Source organism: Leucoraja erinacea, chromosome 4, assembly GCF_028641065.1.
Source record: "Leucoraja erinacea ecotype New England chromosome 4, Leri_hhj_1, whole genome shotgun sequence".
NCBI classification, from domain to species: Eukaryota; Metazoa; Chordata; class Chondrichthyes; order Rajiformes; family Rajidae; genus Leucoraja; species Leucoraja erinaceus.
In genome coordinates, this window is record NC_073380.1 from 107,999,719 (window position 1) to 108,017,749 (window position 18,031).

Genomic DNA, 18,031 nt, shown 5'->3' on the forward strand with positions numbered 1-18,031 from the left:
ATTTAAGGTTGGTTGTTGAAAATCATGAGAAACAATCGGGAGTAGTACTTGAGTGCCTTCTAAATAGATCACTTGGGTAAATTGGAATCAGTGATCGATAGGCAAAATCAGTATTGTTCAACAGACAATCTTTACAATGAGTAAGTTTAGATACAATGTAAGTACATTCCCTCAATGTGGAACATCAGGATAATCAATGTCAGCGTATTTAAATGATGAAACATATAATTTAGGTTGAGGGTAGGGGGTGGCTTATGATTAGTGCTAAGTTAATGAAGGAAGAGACAACCAGGCTGAATATAGAAGGCTCATAAGGGCAATCAAAGAAAAAATAAGAAGGGCAAAGATCATTGAAAAATGACAGAGAAAAGGGAACCTGAACGTTTAACTAAATAAGAATAAAGAATAGGAATGTGGCCAATCAGGGAATTAAATTGAAGCATTGAGAATGGTTAATGAGTTCCTTGCATTTGTACTTATTATGAAAGGTTATTTTTATTTTATCATTAATTTATGGGGTGCGAGCATTTCTGGCATTTATTCCCATTCATAATGTTCCTTGAAAAGGAATTTATTGAGCTACCTTTATGAGCTGTTGCAGTCCTTCTCAATTAATATTGGGTGGAAATGTTTCAGGATTTGCACCCAGCAGCGGTAAATGGACAACAATGGATTTCAAAGAAACATAGAATACAGGTGCCATTCGGCCCTTTCAGCCAGCACCGCAATTCAATATGATCATGGCTGATCGTCCAAAATCAATAACCTGTAGCTGTTTTTTTCCCCCATATCCCTTGTTTTCATTAGCCCCAATAGCAAAATCTAACTTTCTCTTGAAAACATCCAGTGAATTGGCATCTACTGCCTTCTGTGGCAGAGAATTCCACAGATTCACAACTCTCTGGGTGAAAAAGAATTTCCTCATCTCAGTCCTAAATAGCTTACACCTTATTCTTAAATTGTGACTCCTGGTTCTGGACTCCCCAACTGGGGAACATTTTTCCTGCATCTAGCCTGCCCATTCCCTTAAGAATTTTATATGTTCCTATAAGATCCCCTCTCATCTTTCTCAATTCTAATGAATACAAGTCCAGTCGACACGTTCTTTCATCATATGTCAGTCCCGCCATCCCTGGAATTAACCTGGTGAACCTACGCTGTACTCCCTCAATAGTAAGAATGTCCTTCCTCAAATTAGGAGACCAAAATTACACACAATACTGCAGGTGCTGTCTCACCAGGACCCTGTACAACAGGAGGACCTCCTTGCTCCAATACTTAAATCCACTCACTATGAAGGCCAACATGCCATTTGCTTTATTCAAGAAAACAAAGAGTAGATGTCAGCCTCCAGGAAGGCATCTGCCATGTTGATGATGGCTAATCAAGATTTTTTCTGGATTGTATCAAGTTTCAGTGTTTTAGATCAAGGCTGATCAAATACTTCATCACACAGCTGAATTGCTATTTCTCTGAGGCAGGAGAGAAGTAATTTAATGTAAAGACCTCAGCATGTAATCTGTTCTTGTACCTCTTGCAATTACGTGTCTTGTTCAGTCATGGTTGTAATGGGTGATGAACCATAGGATAATGATGGTGAGGGATCTGATGAAAGTTAGGACATTGAACAGCAGATGTAATTTGTTGGACTATATTGTAGGATGTGGTCATTGCCTGGCACTTGTCTGGCACAAATGTTATTCTGAACATCTAAACTTTGATCTGGTATATTGATTTTGAGATTACATGGGCCTGTCTGTTGTATGGTTTTATTGTTTGGCGCATATGTAATCTAGCGACACAGGTTTGCAAAGATGGCATCTGCTGCTGTCATGCCCACCTTCACTCTCCATTAAACCTGATCATAGTAAAAGGGAGGTATCTGAGATCTATGGTGAAAAAATAAATAAGGAGAAGTTCTTGAAAGACTATCTATACTTAACAGAAGGTACGCCACCAAAACTTAATAGGCTGCATCCTAGATTGCTGAGGAATGTGAAGAAATATATTGCAGATACAGAGCTCGGTCATCACAGAGATGCTGCAAGAGGAATGGAGAATAATAAATGTTCTACCCCTTTTTCCAAGGGGAAGAAAAAAATATAGAAACTACAGCCCAGTCAATTTAGTTTAAATATCTGGGAAGCTTTTAAAATCAGGGACGTGGAATAAAACTAACAGTCACCTGGCCTTGAATGGTTGAATTAGTGGATGTCCGCACAGACTTGCAGAGAGAATGAATGAGGACATTGCAACTGATATCACATATTTGGGTTTCCAACAGGCGTTTGTTGAAGTACCTTGTCAAATTTTCAGTATTGCTTTTCAACAAGCTGAAGAAATTATTTGTATATAAATTTATTCCCCCCTACTTATGCCTCTGTCTTTCCATCTATTTCATTACTTTTCATTCTCATTTTCTCTTTTCCTTTTTTTTGAATCAAATCCCTCAGTGAACACATCGTACTTCTAATCTTAATGGATTTCTTGGTGCGTAACCTTCCTTGATGGGCACTGGTCATCTTCCTCATAAAGGAAGCATTCTCTCAGCAACTCTGTATGTAAATCTTTCATCATTTTAAAGTTCTCTGCCACGTTATTTGTTTTTTTTTTCAAGCAAGTTGGCAAGTTGGCATTTTATGGCTTAGAGTAAGTGTGGCACGGTGGCGCAATGGTAGAGTTGCTGCCTTACTGCGAATGCAGCTCTGGAGACCCAGGTTTGATCCCGACTACAGGTGCTGTCTGTACGGAGTTTGTACATTCTCTCCGTGACCTGCGTGGGTTTTCTCTGAGATCTTCGGTTTCCTCCCACACACCAAAAAGGTAAAGGTAAATTGGCTTGATAAATATAAAAATTGCCCCTAGTGTGTGTAGGACAGTGTTAATGTTCAAGAAGGAACTGCAGATGCTGGCCTCCTTCATGGCCAGAGTGAGCATCACCGGAAATTGGAGGAGCAGCAACTCGTATTCCACTTGGGCAGTCTGCACCCCAGCGGCCTTTTGACTTCAATTTCCGGTAGCCCTTGCTGTCTCCTCCCCTTCCCAGCTCTTCCTCAGCCCTCTGGCTCCTCCTCTTCCTTTCTTCTTCCTGCCCCCACCCTGCATCGGTCTGAGGAAGGGTTCCAGCCTGAAACGTTGCCTGTTTCCTTTGCTCCATAGATGCTGCCGCACCCGCTGAGTTTCTCCAGCTCTTTTGTCTACCAAGGACAGTGTTGATATGTGAGGATCACTGATCAGCAGGGACCCGGTGGGCTGAAGGGCCTGTTTCTGCACTATATCTCTAAACTAAAGTACCATTTTCTGTATCTGGCACTACTGGGTTTGTTCATGTCAAAAACAGAATATCTTTTTTCAGTTAAAATCTCTTATACGTGCTACATAACCTCATTCCTCCATACTTTCTGCTCTACAAACATTTGGGAGCTCTCAATTATTTTAACTTCTACTGCTTGTGTACCACCAGTTGCTTTGGCATAAATGACTTGCAGTCCTTTTATGCAACATCAGAAGGAGTAGAAAACCTTACACATACACAGAAATTGTCACGTGAAACATGACAATATGGATGCAAAACCAAGAAGGGAAAGTTTAGGATGGCCACTCCAGGACTAATCATTAGTCCACCTTTGACGATTGAGTTAGTAACTGCCATGGAATTAGGAAATTTAAAGTGACATTTATGGACAGAGCTAATTGAAACCATGGCTAATGTATCAGATCATTGTCCTGAAATTCTGCAACATCCAGTTACGGAATAACTAAAATGAGGAAAAGACTTCATGACAATTTCCTTCAACGATGACAGAGTTGAGTGATTAATTACAGATTATAAAGATGAAGCATTTACGACAACATGGATGATTGTTAGTCCATGGACAAGCTAGATGCAGGAAAAATGTTCAAGCTAGATGGACAAGCTAGATGCAGGAAAATTGTTCCCAATGTTGGGTGAGTCCAGAACCAGGGGCCACAGCCTTAAAATAAAGGGGAGGTCATTTAAGATTGAGGTGAGAAAAAAACGTTTTCACCCAGAGAGTTGTGAATTTATGGAATTCCCTGCCACAGAGGGCAGTGGAGGCCAAGTCACTGGATGGATTTAAGAGAGAGTTAAATAGATAGAGCTCTAGGGGCTAGTGGAGTCAAGGGGTATGGGGAGAAGGCAGGCACGGGTTATTGATGGGGGACGATCAGCCATGATCACAATGAATGGCAGTGCTGGCTTGAAGGGCCTATTTTCTATGTATCTATGATTAATCTCGACTTTTCTTGAACTTAACACCATTACAGTATGCAGTCTTTTGCTAATTCAATTCCATCCAGATGTGGTCAATTTGGTTTTATGTGACATGATCTGATGACACCCAAGTTGTTTTGTAGATTGTTTATGAGGAACTACACTTCCCCCAATTACTAGATTATTGTTAATACGGGTCTCAGCAAACACCTTGCCATTTTCATTCATTTTCCCCACTCCATGCTTTCGCATTACTGCCTCATATCCCTCATTTTGGCCTCCAACCTTAGCGTTGAAGTCACTCATCAGGATAATGTGGCCTCTGAGCCTCCAATACTACCAAGTTGGAGGTTCCAGCTATCATAGAACCTGCCTTTAACTCATCCTCTGCATCATTGATGAGTGCATAAAATTGGATTATGTGGGCTTTGAAGGTTGGGGAGATGAGGCGAGAGCTGGTGAGGTTCCCATGCCGTTAGAACCTTTCTAGCGTCCTTCATCATCATGATGGCCACTCCCTCTCTATGATTCTTCTTCCTGTATGGAGTAGATAATGGACTGCCCGCTGACCAATTTGATCTCCCCTGACTGTGTCCATCTTGTTTCAGCCAAGCCAAGAGTCAAGAGAGTCAAGAGAGTCAAGAGAGTCAAGAGAGTCAAAAGAGTCAAGAGTCAATTTAATTGTCATTTGGACCCCTGGAGGTCCAAACGAAATGCCGTTTCTGCAGCCATACATTACACACAAATAAACCCCAGACACAACATAATTACATTTTACATAAACATCCATCACATAGCTGTGATGGAGGCCAAAAAAACTTATCTCTCCACTGCACTCTCCCCCCCCCCCCCCCCGATGTCAGAGTCAAAGACAAAGCCCCCGGCTGGCGATGGCGATTGTCCCGCGGCCATTGAAGCCCGCCGGGTGGTGCGAGGTCGCACACCGGGTCTTGGTGTTGGAGCCCCCGGTGTGCGCTCGCAAAGTCCCGCGGCCATTCCAGCCGCGCGGGGCAGTGGTGTCAGGCCCCGCTCCAGGAGCTCTTCAACCCCGCAACACGGGCGGGAGAATTCGCCGTTGCAGGAGCCCCCCAAAGCGGTCTCCCTCCAGGGACCCGCGGGCTCCCGGTGCCGCCGTCCACAGACCCGCAGTAGCAGCAGCGGCATCGGCAGCAGCAGCAGCAGCGGCAGCAGCAGCAGCAGCAGCGCTCCTCCACCGCTCCACCCGCTCCGGACTCGGCCAGCTCCGCGACGGCAACGGTGAGTCGGCACCAGAGTCCCCGGCTTCTTCCTGTTGGAGGCCGCTCCACGTTGCGGCCTCAACGACACCTGAGACCCGACGAGAAAAAGGTCGGGTCTCCAGTGCAGGGAGAGATTTCAAAAGTTCCCCCCCCCCCCTCCCACCCCACCCCCATCCCCCCACACACACACACCCCAACATAAAATAATAAAAACACAGACAAAAAATAATAAAAAACGCGGACAGGCTGCAGAGGCCGCTGCTGGCCAGAGCCGCGCCGCCTACCGGATCACCGCCCAGGACTAAGCGATTATAGTGCACCATTTTGTTGGCAATTGTGGCAACCTTACCAGCCTGGAACATGGTTTGAAAGTTCCAAGTCCCCACAAGGATTGATTATTTGACGTCAGAAGGTGTGTCAGCTTCCCAGTGCCTTTGCGGGTTTGGCTGGTAAGCGCCATGTTCCCCATCACTGGGGCACCTTCTTCAACCAAGTGTGTCATTTGGTTTTCATTCATCAAAGTTTCTGTAACTCAGACTTTTTTTCAGGGTGGGGTAGTTAACCCCACGCCCAACCCTCAACCTGGAGGTTACACAGAAAAGCTGGAGAAACTCAGCGGGTGCAGCAGCATCTATGGAGCGAAGGAAATAGGCAACGTTTCGGGCCGAAACCCTTCTTCAGACTGATCAGGGGTGGGGGTGGGTGGGGACAAGAAAGGGAAAAGGAGGAGTAGCCGGAAGGCTGGAGGGTGGGAGGAGACAGCAGGGGAGCTGAGGAAGGGGAGGAGACAGCAAGGACTAACAGAATTGGGAGAAGTCGATGTTCATGCCCCCGGGGTGCAGACTCCCCAAACGGAATATGAGGTGCTGTTCCTCCAATTTCCGGTGCTGCTCGCTGTGGCCATGGAGGAGACCCAGGACAGAGAGGTCGGAGGCGGAGTGGGAGGGGGAGTTGAAGTGCTGAGCCACCGGGAGGTCAGCTAGGTTATTGCGGACCGAGCGGAGGTGTTCGGCGAAACGATCGCCCAACCTCCGCTTGGTCTCACCGATATAGATCTGCTGACATCTAGAGCAGCGGACGCAATAGATGAGGTTGGAAGAGATGCAGGTAAACCTCTGTCGCACCTGGAACGATTGCTTGGGTCCCTGAACGGAGTTGAGGGGGGAGGTAAAGGGACAAGTGTTGCATCTCCTGCGGCCGCAAGGGAAAGTGCCCGGGGAGGGGGTGGACCGAGAGGGAAGGGAAGAATTGACAAGGGAGTTATGGAGGGAGCGGTCTTTGCGGAAGGCAGATATGGGGGGAGATGGGAAGATGTGGCTAGTAGTGGGGTCACGTTGGAGGTGGCGAAACTGACGGAGGATTATTTTTTATATGTGATGGCTGGTGGGGTGAAAGGTGAGGACTAGGGGGACTCGGCCCTTGTTGCGAGTGCGGGGATGGGGAGAGAGAGCAGTGTTGCGGGGTATGGAAGAGACCCTGGTGCGAGCCTCATTTATGGTGGAGGAGGGGAACCCCCGTTCCCTGAATAGTGAGGACATTTCAGATGTCCTGGTGTGGAACGCCTCATCCGTGGAGCAGATGCGGCGTAGACGGAGGAATTGGGAGTAGGGGATGGAGTCCTTACAGGAAGCAGGGTGGGAAGAAGTGTAGTCCAGATAGCCATGGGAGTCAGTGGGTTTATAGTGTATGTCGGTTATAAGTCTATCACCTGCAATGGAGATAGTGAGGTCAAGGAATGGTAGGGAAGTGTCGGAGATGGTCCAGGTGTATTTCAGTGCCGGGTGGAAATTAGTGGTGAAGTGGATGAAGTCAGTCAGTTGTGTGCGGGTGCAGGAGGTGGCACCAAAGCAGTCGTCGATGTAGCGGAGGTAGAGGTTGGGGATGGGGCCCTGGTATGTATTGAACAAGGATTGCTCGACGTAACCTACAAATAGGCAGGCATAGCTGGGGCCCATGCGTGTGCCCATAGCTACACCTTGTATTTGGAGGAAGTGGGAGGAGTCGAACTCGAAGTTATTGAGGGGAGGACTAGGGACAGCTTGGAGGACTAGGGACAGCTTTGTCTGCCTCCTCACCCGAGACCTGTCCGGTTTGGATGAACCTGCCAGGGATATGAAACCCCATCCGCCAGCTCTCAGGATCACTGGAGTACACAAGCCTCTCCTCCACATCAAGGTTGCAGTTCAGGAGAGGAAAATAAATGCTTTGAAGGAATGTTGACAAGTTTCTTGAATGTTCAATGTCCATTCATATAGGCTAATGGTTCCCAAAGTGGGCAGTCCTGCCATCTTGGGGGGGACTGTGGGATTACCTAGGGGGGCAGTAAGAGACAAGGGGGAGGGGGTGGGACATTGGGCAAGAGAGGTGTCAGTATGCCCTTGACATGTCTACAGGGTGATTGTTCTGCCAATGACCAGTTGCACTCCACTGATCTTCTCTCCAAAAGCACACACTGTTTTGCAAAATAGTATTTCTTACACATTTTCAAAGCTGGAAAATTGGTATCACTTCATCAAACCCATCCAGCACGTTGACACTTTACTGACCAGTGAAGTAGTTACTACTGTAAATGTGGTATCTAAGACTTTTGCTAAATGACTATCAGACTATGAAATGTTGCTACCATTGGATCAAGTTCAGCAATTTTACTAAGTTAATTTAACTAAAATGTTGTAATTGAATTTTGAATAAATATGTAATTAATTGTTACTGTATTTAATTTTATTATGTTATTACCTTCCTTAATGGTTCGTGCAAAACGTTATTTTGAATAATGTTTTTTATAGAGCTACTGGCTCTAAAAAGTTTGGGAAGCACTCATCTAAACAGATGCAGAGTTACAATTATGATGCTGGGTTTTTACCATGTAAACGATGGAAGATTTTGTGAAGTGAGAGTAGATGAGACAATCAATGCACACAATTTAGCTTCTGACCAAAAGCGGATCTACTGAAATTTCCAATTCATAGTGAACTTCAATGTGTGGATGATCAAGGGGTCAGTTATGGCATTTCCACTAAATGTCCAGAATGAATGCATAGATTATCCATGAATATAGTCACCGCCTGGCTGTTGTGTAATGCAAACATATATTGATACATTAGTTTGGTGCAAGTGTAACCGCTTCGAGGATGTAACTAGTAGCGTGGATAGGGGAGAACCAGTGGATGTGGTGTATCTGGACTTCCAGAAGGCTTTCGACAAGGTCCCACATAAGAAATTAGTATACAAACTTAAAGCACAAGGCATTGGGGGTTCAGTATTGATGTGGATAGAGAACTGGCTGGCAAACAGGAAGCAAAGAGTAGGAGTAAACGGGTCCTTTTCACAATGGCAGGCAGTGACTAGTGGGGTACCCCAAGGCTCAGTACTGGGACCCCAGCTATTTACAATATATATTAATGATCTGGATGAGGGAATTGAAGGCAATATCTCCAAGTTTGCGGATGACACTAAGCTGGGGGGCAGTGTTAGCTGTGAGGAGGATGCTAGGAGACTGCAGGGTGACTTGGATAGGCTGGGTGAGTGGGCAAATGTTTGGCAGATGCAGTATAATGTGGATAAATGTGAGGTTATCCATTTTGGTGGCAAAAATAGGAAAGCAGACTATTATCTAAATGGTGGCCGATTGGGAAAGGGGGAGATGCAGCGAGACCTGGGTGTCATGGTACACCAGCCATTGAAGGTAGGCATGCAGGTGCAGCAGGCAGTAAAGAAAGCGAATGGTATGTTAGCTTTCATTGCAAAAGGATTTGAGTATAGGAGCAGAGAGGTTCTACTGCAGTTGTACAGGGTCTTGGTGAGACCACACCTGGAGTATTGCGTACAGTTTTAGTCTCCAAATCTGAGGAAGGACATTATTGCCATAGAGGGAGTGCAGAGACGGTTCACCAGACGGATTCCTGGGATGTCAGGACTGTCTTATGAAGAAAGACTGGATAGACTTGGTTTATACTCTCTAGAATTTAGAAGATTGAGAGGGGATCTTATAGAAACTTACAAAATTCTTAAGGGGTTGGACAGGCTAGATGCAGGAAGATTGTTCCCGATGTTAGGGAAGTCCAGGACAAGGGGTCACAGCTTAAGGATAAAGGGGAAATCCTTTAAAACCGAGATGAGAAGAACTTTTTTCACGCAGAGAGTGGTGAATCTCTGGAACTCTCTGCCACAGAGGGTAGTTGAGGCCAGTTCATTGGCTATATTTAAGAGGGAGTTAGATGTGGCCCTTGTGGCTAAGGGGATCAGGAGGTATGGAGAGAAGGCAGGTACGGGATACTGAGTTGGATGATCAGCCATGATCATATTGAATGGCGGTGCAGGCTCGAAGGGCCGAATGGCCTACTCCTGCACCTAATTTCTATGTTTCTATGTAACCAAATGTTACTGTATTGATCAAGCCTGCTTCATTATTTGAGGACTTGTGACAAAACGTACCTCAGGAAAAATCAGCAAACATACTATATTCTGATCTTTTCATAGAAGGAAAATAGATTGTGAACATCGACCCTGTCCTGACAAGTTTTATCATTCTCTTGGCCTTCAATTTATTGGTCAGAAGAAGGGTCTCGACCCAAAATGTCACCTATTCCTTTCCTTCAGAGATGCTGTCTTACATGCTGAGTTACTCCAGATTTTTGTGTCTATCTTCGGTTTAAACCAGCATCTGCAGTTTCTTCCTACACTATTGGCTTTCGTTGTTTTCTTCATGCTGACTCAATTCCAGCAAGGAGAAAATTATTTCCTTGATTATGACTAACTTTATTTTAACTTGGGCTTCTGTGGCTATCTTGGGCTAAATGCTGACTTAATGTTTCTGGCTACACAAGGGCAGGACACTGCATTCCTTATATTCCAGGTTTTAATTAAACTTGGAGCTGTGGCCTAGTGCGACATAAACTGAGTATTAGTGAGCAAATTTATGGTAAGTTAAACAACTGGAGATAGTATATTCCTTTGCTTTGCTGATGATATTGAGAAGACTGATGGCTTTGATTTGTCCTGCATTAGGTGGACTGGGCTTGTGTATTCTATTGGATAGATGACATTGTGTTGCTATACCAGAAACATTTGGCATGTCTGGGGCACCTTTCTTAAGCATTACATCTGGGGTGTTGGGGGGCCCCATGGTCTTCAGCCATATTCTGATATATTGTGTAGTGCGTCAAATTAACGCTTTTGGCTGTGATGATGGCACTTTAGAAGCAATCAGTTACTTGATACTTCTCATTATAGATAGAAGGAAACACTTAAGTTTGGTGTCAAATTTCATGGATCGTGTTCACATTGAGGTCAGATGGATGCCCTTTCATCCAAGCCTTGGATTTCCCTCATCTATTAAAATAAGACTCAATATTATTATCAGCATGATATAAAAATACAAATCTTTAGAGGAACATATGAATGCAAATGAGAACATCCAGTCAAGGATTCAATTTATACTTGCAACCATAGTTCTTCTTTAAGTAGTCTTTTCATCAAATAATTAAATTTTGGAATAAGTAACAGTGTTATCTTTGATGAGTTATAATGATTAAAACATTGATATAATTTCATTTTAATAGCATCGGTTGGGACGGGACACTCATCGAGGGTCAGATAATATCTCCAACAAATCATCCGACAGCGATGTCAGTGATGTGTCTGCCGTTTCAAGGACAAGTAGTGCTTCACGAATGAGCAGCACAAGTTACATGTCTGTGCAGTCTGAGCATCCTCGAACAACCAGGAAGATCAGGTGAGGCCCAGTGATGGTTTTATCTTCCACAGAACATTGTTCTATCAATCCATTTCAGATTTAAACCATGTAATTAGTGAAGGGCTTTCACTCATACCCCGTAAAATAATTTTGTATTTAGAATGTTGCTTCAGCTTACAAACAGTATCACTTCAAACTTTCAAAGACCTCAGAATTATAACATTATTTATAAGCTTTGAGGTGAACAATGTTGCCTTCTTCCAGCATCTTGTTGTGATGAGCTGAAACTCTTTAGATTATACCGGCTATTCAGAGCAATTTACCGAATAAAACTGGAATTTCCACAGAGGCACAATTTGATGCAGAATTCGATACGTTACAAATTTAGAACACCAAATTTGCCAGTGTACTCCACTCTGGATGCCAACATTTCCCCAGGATCTCATTACTTAAACAGTATACTGATACTAATATTCCATATTCAATAGTTAACCAGATTGTAAATCAAACCAACGTTTCAAAGATCTCTTATTAGGAAACGTAAACTAAATAGTGAAACAAATAATGAAATATTTTTCCAGTCACTCTTGCCTGTGTTGAAGACTTAATGCATTCCAGATTTCCTTAATTAGGAAGTATATTGCTAATTTATTTGCCACCAGCCTAAACAAAGATCTCTATTCTTTCCCCGTGCCCTGAACCCACTATCACCAGCAACACCACATTCTCCATTCCTAAGATGTTGATTTATGCAGGTTGCTATCATGTTATTATTCAGAAGTCTAACAGGGCAAAGGCATTTTAATATTTATTTAGATTCATGTGTTTCCCCTGACTGCTGAACCTTAATTATAGATGGGAAATTAAAGAGAAAGAGTGATGATGAGAAGTGCTTTGTATTTTTTCTTCTGAAGGAACAGATTGTGTTTTTTCTGGGATGGAACAAATAAATCAACAGAATGCAAAGGCATTCAGTTCAGTAACAGATTAGTCCTTAAGCACAGAAGTAGTGCCTTGTTAAACCTGTTCTACCCATCCTCTACCCGTTGTTCATGGCCACAATACATATCAATAGAAGTGTTAGAAAGTAATGCAAAACATCTCTTCAATTCTTCACATTCCACAATGCCAGCGAAGAATTTACAATTCAAGAGCTATTTGCTGTGATCAATCTTTTCAAGGTTCCCTGAACACCCCCAAATTAACTGTTGCCATTAGCCTTATTAGGTTGTTTTTTTTAGTTAGTTAAATATTGCTGTATTCTTAGTTCCTTAATAATGTCTTTCAAACACATATTACAAAATAAGACATGGATTCAAGATATTTTAAAGGTCAGAGCAGAATTAAAAATGAAAGGTTAATGGGATTTTCATTCTCATCATGAATTGTTGCTTTCATAAAAATACAGATCTGTTTCCTTTTATAATAAGATTGTGATCTGCTCCATCAGACCACAGCCTGTCGTATATACTGATGCATTTGAAAGTTTGTGTTAAGCATCAACATTTTAAATCGTTAATGAAAAACCAAGACTGCCAGTCAATAGCTGGTATATATTTTGTATTGGTGTGTATAACTATAATTATTATTGTTGAAATACAAAGTTATTCAAAAATATTGTAATGGTATTTATGTAATATTTTTCATTTGTTTTCTAGTTAAATTTAGTATAGAAATATATATAGAAATTGTTGACCTCATTTCAGAATTATTCTCAACTTCTTGTGATTTTATGCTTGACATTGTTACTTTATTGCATAGTTTGATCATTTGTTTCACTTCAGTTTTTTTCCTCCATTTGGATATCTTTCATTCCTTTTAATGTAACTAATTTCACCCTTTTCTCCTTTCTGTTTTGCATGCCTCCATTATTTTGTGTTTTGATCTTCAGGCGGTCAAAAGCATTAGAGGAGAAGAAAGAGGGAGGGGAAGGAGGAGAGGAGGAAGATGCAGAATTGGAGGGCGAGGTAGAGGAGGAAGAGGATATAAAGAAAGACAGGGAGGTGGATGCTCTGCCCCTCAATGAGAAAAAAGAGGATAATGAGGAATTGGGGCTAGAAAAAAGAAAGGAAGAGCAAGAGGGATATGGGCAAGAGGAATGTGGGCAAGAGGAATGTGCGCAAGAGGAATGTGGGCAAGAGGAATGTGAGGACGATAAATATGAACAAGAGGAATGTGAGCAAGAGAAATGTGAGGAGGAGAAATATGTAGAGGATGAGGAGGATGAGGGGGAGGAAGAGACAGAGAAGATACAAAGGAAAAAAGAGGATTTGCAAAGACGATACTCTGAAAATGATGTCAGGTAAACTTAACTAATCCCAATGTAGTTGGTTTACATAGTCTTAGAGTTGACTTTAGCAAATCCCCATCCAAACCCTGTACCCGCATCGCCCTCCTCTGTGTGGACTCAAGCAATTATTTTCTATTTGTGTGACAATTAGTTATTTAATGTGGCATCAAACAATCTCTCCTGTTTGTGTCCCTTTGTACTATTTGCTGATGGTCACATGCAGCAGTTTATCTTGATTGGACAGACAAATGTAAATGTTACTAATGATGTGCAAGGACATTTAGGAACATTTTGAAAAATCATGCTGTTGAATTACTTTTACTAAAGATTGTAGACAGCTCAGAGACTACTTTTACAAAACCATTCTTTTTATGTAACATTCAGAAATGTCCTCTTATTTCACCGCCATCCTTTCCCACTACCTAATATCAGAATTCTAGACTAATAGAATAACTTATAATGGCAGGAATGGCCACAGAGCACAGATAACTAGATGATTGACTTTGGAAAGTAATTAATCAAGGTGACAACAAAATATCATCATCATCATCATCAAAGGTCCAAATTGCTTGTGGGAATTTTGCTTCCTGCTGCCTTTATCACTGTAAGCTGATTTAATATTGATAATGAATGTGTCTTTTTAACCAAACAAATGTGTTACACCAAGAGAAAAGATTGGTGTCCCTGCTTCCTGCGTCACTAAATTCTGACACTTGTTCGGTCACAATTTGCTGAATCCCAGTCCTGTCTACACTATTAATGAAAACAACTAGAACAAGATGTTTTCCCACAAGGGCAGAAGTGAAATTTGAAGGCAAGTCACTGCCTGTACTTCTGTCATGCAAAGGCAGTTTAGGTGGACCTGGCAGAGATGACTAGGTATATGACTATCCTTTGGCTGTTATTAACAAGTGATACTAAACAGATACATATGTTGTCTAACTGGTGGCAGTAATGACCATGCAATACACTTTTGTGAGCATCTCAGCTTCCTTTTGCTGCTTTTAAAATGCCATAATACATGATGTTGTATGTTGGTGTTAGGTGGTGCACTGTCTGAAAGGTTGTAGGAAGCATCATTGAAAAGTTCTTTCATAGGGGAAGCACAGGCACAATAATTAACTCAAAAACTCTAAGCTAGGCAAGGCAAGGCAACTTTATTTATATAGCACATTTCATACACGAGGCAGACTCAAAGTGCTTCACATTAAAAACATGTCATACAATAAAATGAAATAATAAAATGAAATAAAATAGAAGAATGAAAAGAAAAGCAAAATTAAAAATGCATTATAAAAAGTGCAAAAGTTAGAAGTGCAATATAGTTAAGATTTAGCTGAAAGCTAAAGTAAACATAAAAGTTTTCAGTCTTGTTTTAAAAGTGGTCAAAGTTGAGGCAAGTCTTAAATCTTCAGGAAGTTTATTCCAGCTATTTGTTGCATAGTAACTAAATCCTGCTTTCCCATGTTTTGTATTTACTCTGGGAATCACTAACAGATTGGTTTCAGAAGATCTTAGCGGTCTAGAAGGCTTATATAGTGGAAGCATGTCAGTGATATACTTTGGTCCTAAACCATGTAGTGATTTATAGATGAGCAGCAAGATTTTGAAATCAATTCTCTGACATACAGGGAGCCAATATAAGGATTTAAGAATTGGTGTAATGCGTTCAAATTTTTTGGTCTTTGTTAGAACTCTAGCAACAACATTCTGAACGTGCTGTAGCTGCCTGACAGTTTTTTTCAGAAGACCTGCAAGGAGACCGTTACAATAATCTAGCCTACTAGTAATAAAGGCATGTACAAGTTTTTTTAAGTGTTGAGCTGACATGAGTCCTCTTAATCTTGCTACGTTTTATGAGGTGATAGTTGGCCGATTTTGTTACTGATTTGATGTGACTGTCGAAATGTAAATCTGAATCCATAATAACCCCAAGATTTCTGGCTTTGTTTGAAGTTTTCAGGGACAGAGAGTGAAGGTGTTGGGTTACTTTAAGCCTTTCTTTTTTAGCACCAAAAACAATTATCTCCGTTTTGTCCTTATTTAGTTGGAGGAAATTTTGGCACATCCAGTCTTTGACTTGCTCAATGCACTGGCACAGCAGATCTATGGGGCGATAGTCATTTGGTGATAGCGCTACATAGATTTGAGTGTCATCGGCATAGCAGTGGTGGTCAATATTATTATTTTGCATGATTTGCCCTAGTGGGAGCATGTAGATGTTGAATAAAGAGGGCCCTAAGATCGAACCTTGCGGGACTCCACACGTCACGTTGGTTGGTTCTGATACAAAGTCGCCAATGGAAACAAAATAGTTCCTATCTTGTAGATATGACCTGAACCAGCTTAAGACTGTGCCTGAGAGCCCCACCCATTTTTCCAACCTGTCCAAAAGTATTGAGTGATCAACAGTGTTGAATGCAGCACTGAGGTCTAAATAGCATTAATATTGAAATGTTGCCAGAGTCTGTGTTAAGACGGATGTCGTTTACAACTTTAATAAGGGCGGTCTCGGTGCTATGAAGAGGTCGAAATCCTGACTGGAAGTTGTCGTAGCAGCCAGTTGAAGCCAGGAAGTGATTAAGTTGCTGGAGGACAACTTTCTCAATGATTTTACTTATGAAAGATAGGTTTGATATTGGTCTATAGTTGTTAATAATAGAGGCATCTAGGCTCCGCTTTTTTAAAAGAGGTTTAATAACTGCAGTTTTCAAGGCTTTTGGGAAATTGCCTGATTGAAGAGAGCTGTGAGAAGCTAGTCAAGAGAGAGAGAGAGAGAAGAGTGTTTTATTGTGTTATGTCCCAGATAAACCAATTAAATTCTTACTTGCTGCAGCACAACATAATATGTCAACAATATAATCTGTAAACAATATAAACACTGTAAATAAACGAGAGAGAAAAAAAGTTCAGTGTGTATATATACACACATACAGATACACACACACACATACAAAAACCAAACAAATAGTAGTGCAATAATAATAATGATAGTCTATTGTAGTTCAGAGCTATTTGAGGTTGTAGTGTTTAATAGCCTGATGGCTGTAGGGTCAAAGCTGTTCCTGAACCTGGACGTTACAGTTTTCAGGCTCCTGTACCTTCTTCCCGGTGGCAGGAGTGAAATGAGTGAATGGCCAGGGTGGTGTGAGTCTCTGATGGTGCTGGCAGCCTTTTTGAGGCAGCGACTCCAGTAAATCCCTTCGATGGTGGGTCCCTGGAGATGATGGTTCCCAGGAACTTAAATGACTCTATAGATGTGACTGTGGTGTTGTCGATGGTGAGTGGGGTGAGTTGAGGGGGAGCTCTCCTAAAGTCTACAATCAATTCCACTGCCTTAAGAGCATTGAGCTCTAGGTTGTTGCCATGACACCAGGACGCCAACTGTGACACTTCCTGTCTGTTGGCAGATTCCTCCCCATCCTGGATCAGTCCAATCAGGGTTGTGTCGTCCGCAAACTTGAGAAGCTGGACAGAGGAGTCAGTGGAGGTGCAGTCGTTGGTGTAGAGGAGAGGAGAGAATACGCAGCCTTGCGTTGCTCCTATGCTCCTATGAGTGTTTGCGGGTCCGAGATGTGCTTTCCCAGCCTCACATGCTGCTTCCTGTCTGTCAGGAAGTTGGTGATCCACTGACAGAGGGGTTCAGGCAAAGTCAACTTGGAAAGTTCGGAGTGTAGTAGCTCTGGCACAATGGTGTTGAATGCAGAGCTAAAATCCACAAACAAAATCCTTGCATAGGTCCCCTGGCAGTCTAGGTGCTGTAGGATGAAGTGCAGGCCCAGGTTGACTGCATCATCCACTGATCTATTGGCCCGATGTGCAAACTGCAGGGAGTCCTGCAATGGGTTTGTGATATTTTTCAGCTTGGCCAGCACAACCCAAGGGTCTTCATTACTATAGAGGTCAGTGCGACAGGCCTGTAGTTATTACAACCTGTAATCCTTTTTTGCTACTGGAACAATAGTGGAGACTTTGAAGCAGGCAGGGCCAGTACAGGTTTGCAGGGACTGATTGAAAATGTCTACGGCATTTCGTTTGGACCTCAAGGGGTCCAAATGACAATTAAATGTATCTTGTATCTTGTACTGGTGCCAGTTGTTCGGCACAAAGCTGGAGGGGGAAACATTGACCGGTCCTGGAAATTTCCGGATTTTCTGTCTCCTGAAAAGCTTTTCCACCTCCTCAATTGCTATTGTTAGTGATGGAGAAGTGGCCAAACTGATGTTGGGCAGCAAGGAGGGTGTGGGTAGTGTACGAGGACCCAGTCTTTACAGACTGGAGTCAGGCTCTAAGTAGGTGTGAAGTGGTGATTGGGGAGGAGTGGGTGGGGAAAGGAGGGAAAGGGTACCGGGGTTATGTTTCTGTCCATCGAACCTGCAGTGGAACTCGTTCAGTTCGTTGGTCAGCTGACGATTGTCCAAGGAGCGTTGGATTTTCCTCCTCTTGTAGCTCGTGATTTCCTGCAAGCCCTTCTACACCGAAGAAGAGTCATTATCTGAGAACTTGCTCTTCAACTTCTCAGAATACCTTTCCTTGGAGCTCTGATTCCTCTTCTCAGCTTGTACTTGGCCTGC

General features: G+C 42.8%; 1 protein-coding gene across 2 annotated transcripts in view; it reads left to right on the forward strand.

Moving 5' to 3' along the window:
- The window catches only part of rims2a (regulating synaptic membrane exocytosis 2a), a 684,525-nt gene that overhangs the window by 509,364 nt on the left and 157,130 nt on the right, over positions 1 to 18,031 (forward strand). For both annotated transcript variants that reach the window (XM_055634901.1, XM_055634902.1), the window contains 2 exons: positions 11,034 to 11,206; positions 13,059 to 13,469. In XM_055634901.1, the coding sequence (XP_055490876.1) occupies positions 11,034 to 11,206; positions 13,059 to 13,469 (584 nt within the window). The remainder of the gene's footprint in view (positions 1 to 11,033; positions 11,207 to 13,058; positions 13,470 to 18,031) is intronic.